Genomic DNA, 9,322 nt, shown 5'->3' with positions numbered 1-9,322 from the left:
AACGAATGTTGGAAAGTCAATCATCTGCTTCTAATCATTGTAGCCGGCATGGACTTTAACCTTCAGTCTCTCCTCCAAAGAGACACTTAGAACACTTTCATTTTAATTTTGTTCTGGGGGAAGTGTGTATTGGCTGGCACTGGAATCCCTCTGGGACACATTTTAGGCAAACTGAAAAGTTCTGAACTACGCTAAGGGCCTTTGCAATAGGCGCAGAGGACCGCGCAGGTGAGGAAGGTTACTGGGCAGATGCCCTGCAGCATCTCTGTTGTCCCCGAAGTGACTTTGAGGCTGGCATTTAGCACTAGCTTTCTTTCAGCTGCCACCACTTCTGGCCATCCACAAGGTCAACCCGCCCTCTAGTAACACTGGAGGAGCCGGGAACAAAAAAGGAGTTGAAAGACAGCCACCATCAACAGGAAATAAAACATTTTTATTGAGTATCCATGTAATATGTTAAGTCATTTTTTTTAACAACAATCAGAAAACTACCAGGGGGTTCACTACACAAAGTGAAACAAAATTTAAACCACTTATCAAAAAATGAAGGGAAAAATACAGCTAAAGGAGTTGGCTCGCGGGCCACGAGCCTTATGGCAGAAGAAGAAAAACACCCCAACATTTCTACGAGACACAGGGAAACCCACACAGAGAAACACTCAAGCAGGCAGTAAATATACACAAAGGCAACTAGGATCTTTCTAGGGTTATCAGCATCTAAGACTTTACACAGCCTTGCCAGGAAGGTACATGTGGTTTATCTGAAGATGACGCTTGGTCATAAAGCAGGTCCGGTCACCGGCTCATGAGAGATGATATAGTACCAACTAAGTCTACGGTGGCAACCCCATGTTGGCAGTGTTGTAAGAGGATGACGCTAGCGGTATCGGGATGTGGGAAATAATGTCCGTTCGGCAGCTGGGAGCCGCGCCTTTGGGCATGTTGCTTTCACTGTGTACAACTTAAATCGGGAGATGGTGAAATCAAATGTCAGGGTCTGTCTGGTGTTTGCCATGTTTTTCAAAGCCAACGCCTCCTCTTTGGTAGGGCTTGGTCCCTTATATAGGAAAGCATCTCATTTGCGTCTCCTCTTTAAACTGCTGTTTAAGCCTACCCGTGAGTGTGCGTTTCTTATCATCCCCATGTTTGGCTTTTAAAAAGTGCTGCTCATCCGCAGGAAAGGCTTTTCTCCTCGTCCTTTGTGTCTGTCTTATTTCTAAAGAGTTTGCTGTGATGGGGATGAGAGGCAAAGGGTTTACCGTTTCTCCGATGAGGAAAAAAAAAAATCACCATTGGGATTTGATTTTTGTGGTGGTGTGTGTATGGGGTGGGGGGGAGGAACAGCCAACCCCGTGTTTAAAGCCCACCAACAGCCCTTTTTGGGGGATTCTCTCGAGTTTTGTCCTAACCACGGAGCTCCATCCTAAAGATGGAGCACGAGGCCATGCCTACCATCCCTCCCTCCATTTTATTTTGGTACCTGTGAAGACTGTCTCTCACTTTGGATCTTTGCTACTCTCTGTGGCCTAGAGGTGAAGACAGGGCCCAGCAGCCCGTGGGAGAGGAGACTCGAAGCTGCGTTAGGTAGCAGGCTCACCTTCCTGAAGTGGCTGTCTACCACAGCGGGGGACGAATACAGACTAGTGCACAGTGTCAACAAGATGCTGTGTGTTCTCCCCCCCCCACCCCCGCTCTTTGTATCTTTCTGTCCTATGCATAGCTGTCCAGTTCTGAATTGGTCCTTAGTAATGAGAACTGTTTGTTGTGCTACACACACATTGGGCAGTGCGGTAAGAGGGAATGGCAGTATTGTTACGATTATCACTACGGAATAAGTTGAGTGCTATCCACTGAGGAAACTACGTGTCTAAGCACACAGGGCAGTCACAGTGTTACACAGAGCAATCCTTAAGACTCTTATGGAATGACTAGTGGCTTCAGAGTAGTGCCGTTTACTACAGGATAACATGGAAAACAGTTAAAAACTCCTCCTAAGTCAAGCATCTAGTGTACATAAGAGGTTGCTTCAGTTTTACTGGAACTTGTTCTTGGTTTTTTTTTTTTGTTTTTTTTTTTTTTTTTGTTTCGCCTTTGTTTAAAGGACAAATTAAAACTTAAGTAAAAAGAGCATATAAAAAGATCACTAGCTGTCTGTTTTGGCTTAATCGAAGTGCATTCAGAACTATGGCTAATTGTTTATTTTTCATCTTTTGATGGGATTTTACAATACTGTCTGTTTACCACAAAGTGATTTTGTGGAATAAGCACAGATTGCTGTGTTAAAAATATTCTGCATTCCTTCTAATCCGGTTTTTGTATAATAAAATATTTCCTTATAAAGTCTCACGCGCAGACCTTTTGGAATCGTTATCGGTGTGAAGTCTGGATCAGAATTCACAGGTTGCACGTCTTATAGAAATAATGTAATCATGGAGAGCTACTATTTTCTGTTTAAAGAGTCAGGCAATATTTCAGAAACGTTGACTTCTCTCCGCTTCTCCTCCCCCACCCTAACCCCAAACGAAAGCATGCGCCACACGTAACATACGAGCATACTTTCATCCTTGCATTCACACACACGCGCGCGCGCACACACACACACACGCAGAGAACACCAGCCCGGTGCTGCTCTTTGATGCAGTCCTAGGAACTCACTGAACTCGCTTCCCTGAACGTGAGAGTGAAGTCATGGTTTTAGCTTTGCAGAGACATACAGACAGATGCTATTCTGGGTCGTGGCTTCGCTTCCTTGAGGTCAGCCTGGATATGCTTCTCGGGTCATGCTATTTGCCTGGGAAAGAATGCTACAGAATGGGGTCCGCCCACCAGAGATGTCGTGCGGGCGAATCTTGGTACTCAAATGTCAATAGCTTATGTTTAAGTTGTCCTTTAAGACGTCAGATTCACGGTACTAGTGCCTTTCAAGTCGGTATTTTTTTTTTTTTTTGCTGGAATGCAGACGATACTATATTTACCATATAATATATTATCAGCTCTCCTATATCTCAGTCAATTTACATAGTTTAAAATAGAACATCTTATTAAAAACATCTAGATATACACAGATTAGGAAACGCTTACAACATACAAATACACCAACCGGAAATAAATCTTCAGCATACTGGTATATACAACGGTGTGATACAATACATAATTTCATCATGCTCTATCTACACATCATATTGCTTAAAAGAAGAGTAGATTTGGAGGGCAGTGGCATGGATGAAGGGCACGGGGGGGGGCTCTCTACACTGAAATTTGTGCAAATCAAAACAGGGTCTGAAGTACCACTGACTCGTGTTAGGAATGCGTGGCTGGAAACTGAAAGGACCCATATTACTGAGGTATTTACAGATACCGGCTAAAGAGCACTAGGTGGGCAAACGCAGAAAGGCTTCTTCTTCCTCTTACTTCTTGACGGCCAGCATGGCATCAACCTCCTCCTCGACCTGCAGAGTGTGCCACTGGGCGATGGGTCGCCGGGGGTTGGCCAGCATGTCTGACCAGTGTCGCAGCTCGGCGCCGGTGCTGTTGTAGCCCACGAAGACTTTGCCGATGGCGTCGTTCTTGCCGATCTTGTCGTAGTCCAAAACCGTCACCACCACCTGCACTTTCTGGAAGAGGACACAAAGTGCACCAAAGGTCAGCTGGCCCTACGGATGAAGCCCTGGGAACTACAGCTTCCACTCCAGACTAGCAGGAGGAGGCTTGAGAGTATGTGACCATGGAAACGTCAGCCCAGTTTTTATTGTTCTAGCTCTACATTATGGTCACTTGTCACTACCATCATCGTGGTCACCACCATCTTATTACCTTTTATTTGGTAGGGGCAGGGTCTCATGTACCTCAGACCGGCTTCAAGCTGAGGAACTCCTGATCTTTCTGTTTCTGGCCTCGCCCAAGTGTTAGATTACAGGTGGGTGTCGTCAAGACTGACGGTCATCTCAATACATCTATCCTGATTTTTATTACGTGCTTCATAGTATCTCAACTTTACAGAAGAAATAATTTAGTTATGTCTCTCAATGGATCCTATTAATATTTATGTCCATGGCACAGAGGAGAGCTACTGGGAGCTCACAAAAGTTCTCTAACCTGTCTGAGATCACATGAGGAAGGGGAGTGAGTTGGTGTCCAGGTTCTATACTGGAGACAAACACGCCAAACACCCGTGGTTTGTTGCGACACTGCCTTACGCATCTCATCCATGGGTGTTCTTAGATTAGGACTTAGGCTGTTCTATTTTGCTGTTGCTGTTTTCTTAATAAGACTTTCTGAGTAATCATTCATTATGACCTCATTCCAAGAAGTGACAGCAAGGGTTTTATGGAAAACTAAAAGGATTTGTCCTAACCATATAATTGTAACCATGAACAGTGACAATTTGGTAGAAATCTTTCAAAGAAAAAAAAAAGGCAGCAATGGAAAAAATGTGCTTTTCCTTGACTATGATTCTCTTATTGAACATGAATTAGTAACTACTGGGCATCTGGCATTGATATTAAATGGATGTCACTTTAGGACACACGTGATTTTCTTCATCAGACTGTGAGGGTCTATTTAATAACTCCCTCTATTGGACTGACGGAATCAAGGAAAACAAATTCATTTTATAGCCTAAAAGATACAGTCTCTAAAGAGCATCTCGGTTCTACTTCCCAAGTAATGAATTTGGTTAGTCAGAATATGCGATGGCTCTGATTTAGACACTGGATAGAAAGATAAAGGATTAAAATAAAGTAGCTATATCAATTTGTGGCCAGCATGAAGGGGAAGAAGAATAAAATGATGAAAGCCAGGCCCAGGCGAAGAGCCACTGAGTTATGGCATTGGGGGACTTTGATTCTGAGGACAGAACTACTCTGTCGGTATATTGACAGATAACACGTGGGTACAGTTTTGGAACAGCAAAAACAACTGTTTTTTTTCTTTTTTTCTTTATTCTCTGTGACTTTTACATCATATATCTTAATCCCGTTCTTTTTGTGATCCCTTTGAATCTACCCTCCACCTCTGACCCCTCCCCAAATAAAATAAAATTTACAATAATACTTTTCTTTTTAAAAGGGATTTCCTTTTCTAGTACATTTATTTATTCATTGTGTGTGTGTGTGTGTATGTGTGTGTGTCATGTTGCATATGTGGAGAGGACAGCTTGAAAGATTTGGTTCTCTCCTCCTACCATGTGGGTCCTGGGTATCAATTTTAGATTATCATGATTGGCAGCAAGTCTTTATCCACTTAGCCATCTCATGAGCCCAACAATAGCTTTTGGATGTAGAATTTGAATGCAAAATGTAGCATCATCTTCTATGTACAGTCTTACTATGATGCCAGCATTAAGAAAATTACTTTTCTAGGTTGGGCGCATGGCTCAGTGGTAGTTGGTTCATCCCCCTGTACCACAAATAAATAAAATAAATGAATTACCTATTTACTAGGTGTGTTTGGGAGCAAGGGGAAGATGGTAAGATTTGTGGCTTTGATTCTCAGCCTTGTCCTAAGCAAAGGCACCGTGATGCAATCATCACGCAGGAACCAGCATGGGAACATTATTTGGAAATATAAGGGACATTTTCAGAGTTGGGACAAACTTGATTAGGTTAGTGACGAGTGAATTGATTAGGGCACCCAATGAATCTAATTCAGCAGTTGCCTCTGTAGTTTATTTCTGCATTTTTTGATCACGGTGACCAAGGTATTTTTTTTTTGCGTACTCTCAGAAAGTAGCATAACTTGCTTCCTTCACAAAATGTTTCAGGAGGAGTGAGGAAGATAGAAGACGGGCATATCATCTTCTAAGCTCAGCCTAAGAGAAAACTAAACCCCTTTGTTAGCAGTTAAGACACTGTCCCTGTAGGGCAGTGCTTCTCAGCTTGTGGGTTATGAACTCTATGGGGGGATCAAACAAGCCTTTCACAGGGGCTGCCTAAGACCATTGGAAAACACAGATATTTACATTATGATTCATAACAGTAGCAAAGTTACAGTTAGGAAGTAGAAATGAACATAATTTTGTGGTTGGGGGTCACCACAGCATGGAGAACTGTATCAAAGGGTCACAGCATTAGGAAGATTGAGAATCACTGATTTAGGGAAATACAAAGACTGGGAAAATAGCATCCTCAGATTAAAAGAAAAAAGCAAAATTGTAGGAGCAGTGAAGGCAGGGACAGCCCGAGGTGTCTTCTGTTCCCAAGCCCAATCTGATTTGTGGCAGGCTCGGGTCTCTCTCCTCTGAAATGACACCCCAGATCACAAATTTTATTTCGTTATATTTAATACGCCTCCCTCTGAATATATTTGTACGTTTGGAAATTCATAAGTGAGATGTATTTTTGTAGGTATGGAATTGTAGCCCAAAGAGGTAAGTTTACAAGGTTTTCATTTCCTCTCAACACCTTGCTTTGTGGAATTCAAAATAAAATGCCAGGAGGTGTTTCAACAAAAAAAAAAAAAAGTTCACTGAGCAATATTGCCAACTAAATTCTGGTCGAAACGGCTGTTTCCAGCATTTGCCAGAAGGCCCAAAGTGTTCACAGCTGGAGGTTACGGGACAAGTGACGAGCCTAGGGAAACAGTAGCATTTACTTACTTAACAGCTGTTGAAAAGAAGCAAATCCACACATCCTAGCATGCGAAAATGGGCGTGAGCCACTGTCGGAAGGTTGGGGGCTGGTGATTTTTGCCCTATAGAGGCAGACTGCTTATTGTCGCCTGGGAGTCCATAGGCAAGGTCTTTCTTGGCGTTTGGATGCCATAGACAAACTTATTGACACAGCAAAGCGGTTCTGTTGGTTTTCTATTTTCCACTTTATTTCTGCCCAGCAGAAGGCCGCTGGCTGTTCCAGCCGATGGCTCAGCCCTTCTCATGCTGTGTGTCTTATTAAGTCCTGGCTGGCCAGGTTCAGGCATCAAATGTGCACGGGGCAGTTCTGATGGAGGCCCGGGCACTGACGACTCGCAGGGTCTATGCTTGTCACTGATGGGATCTGAAGGCGTGAAATTGAATGGAAGGACACACGCGTGTCTGATATTACCTGGATTTGCTCGAAAGGAACTTCAAAGCTGAAGGACTCATTGTAGTAGGGGTTAAGCGTATTCTTCTTAATGGTTGTCTTCTTCTTCTTCAGCCTCTTGCCGTTCTGCATCAGATGAATCTTGACATAAGGGTCTGAAAAACAGATACAGGAGCGTTAGGGGATCAGACGCGTGGTTTATTTTATCTAAAATATTTTATTACGGTCTGACTTTGGCGTCTTTGCTAAGGGTCGTATTGAACTACCGCTGCTCCAGGGCAGTCTCTAGGAGTCAGTACCAGGGCTGAAGACATCAAGGCCAAAATAACTGCAAAACTGCCCCCTTTGACAGCCACTTCCCAAACCAGAACTGTCTGGACTGCCACAGCGGCGAGAAGGCAATGACTGCAAGGGGGTGTGTGTGGCAATATCTCCGTGTGTAAGTGGTACTGACATGCGTACAAGTCCCTCTGCCCCATCATGGTTCTCAGCCTGGGATGACGACAAAGCAGAAGTCACATTTCCTGGGAAGATCTGACCTGGCTTCACCCACCTCTCCTCTGTTCCCTGTCCTCTCCCCATACAGTAAAGGGGGACCTGGGTATATGATGGTCCCTGAATCATGATAGAGCATCTAATAGAATTTCACTGCACAGTTAAAATAAGAACAAAAACAAAACAAAACATTTTATTAATTTTGTTGTGGAATATTTTTTAACTATGCAAAGGTATGTTCCATTTGTTTCTATTTATTTATTTTTTATGCTTTTTTTGTTGTTCCATTTGTTTCCGCTGCGGAATGCTACTTTAACTATGTAAAGATGTGTTCCATTTGTTTCTGCTGCACTTGCTTGATGTTGTAAGGATGTGCATTTTGTTATGTAAAGATGTGTTGCATCTGTTTCACCTTGCCTGCCTGAGGCACCTGATTGGTTTACTAAAAAGCTGGATGGCCAATAATTAGGCAGAAGAGAGGGATAGGTGGGGCTGGCAGGCAGAGAGAATAAAAAGGAGGAGGAATCTAGGCTTAGAAGGGGAATGAGAGAAGAGAATGAAGGAAAAGAGGAAGACATCTGGAGCCAGAAGCCAAGGAGCTCTAAGTCAGACGTAGAGAAGCAATGAAAGCAAGAGATACAGAGGTAAGAAAGGTAATAAGCCCCGAGGCCAAAGGTAAAGGTAGAGAAGGTTAATTTAAGTTAAAGGAGTCAGCCAGAAAGGAGCCTAAGCTGGGCTGAGCATTCAAAACTAATAATAAGTCCCCACGCCATGATTTGGAGGCTGGTTGGTGGCCTAAAAGGAAAACCTGGTACTAAAACAAAACCATTTTGTTGTATTTGTGTGGTGGTGGGGTTCACGACACAGTGCATGCGTGGAGACCAAAGGACAGCTTGTGGGAGTCTGTCCTTTTCCCTCGTGGGTCCTAGGGTTCAAACTCAGGTTATCAGATTTGGCAGCAGGTCCCTTTCCCACGGAGCCTTCTCACCAGCCAGAGCCACATGTTGTAGATCACGAATTAGCATTGGAAAGGATTGAGCCCCCACAGGTGAGTGATCATGTAGCTTCTATTTAATATGTTGTAAGTGTCTAGCACCTTTCATTGAGGGGTTTTAAGCAAGCTCTGTGGCGGGCTTATTGGCACGCTAGCTGAATTTCCCAGTTTCTTTGGAAGGAAAGGACAGTGGTATGCCAGGAAACCATCTCTTTGGAGGAAAATGTCTTGACGAAGCATTTGAGGATCTCTGTGGTGTAAGTGTGCTTACCGTGGCCCCTTTTAAGCGGCAAACTGTTTAACAACGGGTGTATAAAAGTTTCTGGGAATTTAACAGTTGGCTTTTGTGAGCTGGCAGAGGGCTTAGCTGTTGCTTGCTAATGAGAACAAAGGGGCCACTTTGTATTTATTTATTTATTCACACGGCCAGCATTGGTTGAGTGGCTGAGAAGTATTAGGCCTTCTTATTACTGATAGGAGCAACGCCGAGCACAATAGATCTCTGGTCTTCATGATGGGAGTTCAGACTTGCGGGGCAACGATATTCAGCTTTTAAAGAGCTTGGGACGAGGGAGGAGCTGAGCCAAGAGCTTACAGGAAACAGCAGCAACCGCAGAGTATAAAATCAAGTAGGAACGGAATCGCTCAGCGGTCCTCTGTGGAGGACACATTGGAGCTGAGATGGGAGGAGGGTCGATGCATGACTAATAAAAACTCAGAGAAGTTGGGGTTCAACCTGAAGGTCAGAAAAGCAAAACAGCCAGCCACTGGCTCTTACTTCGACCTCAGTCTGAAATGGCGATCCTGCCTCCAG

At 43.8% G+C, this 9,322-nt stretch overlaps 1 protein-coding gene and 1 pseudogene across 2 annotated transcripts in view; one reads left to right on the top strand and one right to left on the bottom strand.

The window, feature by feature from the left end:
* Positions 1-414: 414 nt before the first annotated feature.
* Syt1 (synaptotagmin 1) overlaps positions 415-9,322 on the bottom strand; it is a 497,758-nt gene continuing 488,850 nt past the window's right edge. For both annotated transcript variants that reach the window (XM_041665163.1, XM_041665172.1), the window contains exons 10-11: positions 7,041-7,174; positions 415-3,614 (exon numbers count right to left, since the gene is read on the bottom strand). In XM_041665163.1, coding sequence (XP_041521097.1) covers positions 3,408-3,614; positions 7,041-7,174 — 341 coding nt within the window. In that variant the 3' untranslated portion in view covers positions 415-3,407. The remainder of the gene's footprint in view (positions 3,615-7,040; positions 7,175-9,322) is intronic.
* On the top strand, positions 7,281-7,557 carry LOC121458030 (annotated as a pseudogene).

This window comes from Microtus oregoni, unplaced genomic scaffold, assembly GCF_018167655.1.
Source record: "Microtus oregoni isolate MIOR12 unplaced genomic scaffold, Mior012 000001F_ref0000356, whole genome shotgun sequence".
Classification (NCBI taxonomy): Eukaryota; Metazoa; Chordata; class Mammalia; order Rodentia; family Cricetidae; genus Microtus; species Microtus oregoni.
The sequence above is the reverse complement of the archived record's forward strand: the minus strand, read 5'-3'. Positions and strand labels throughout refer to the sequence as shown.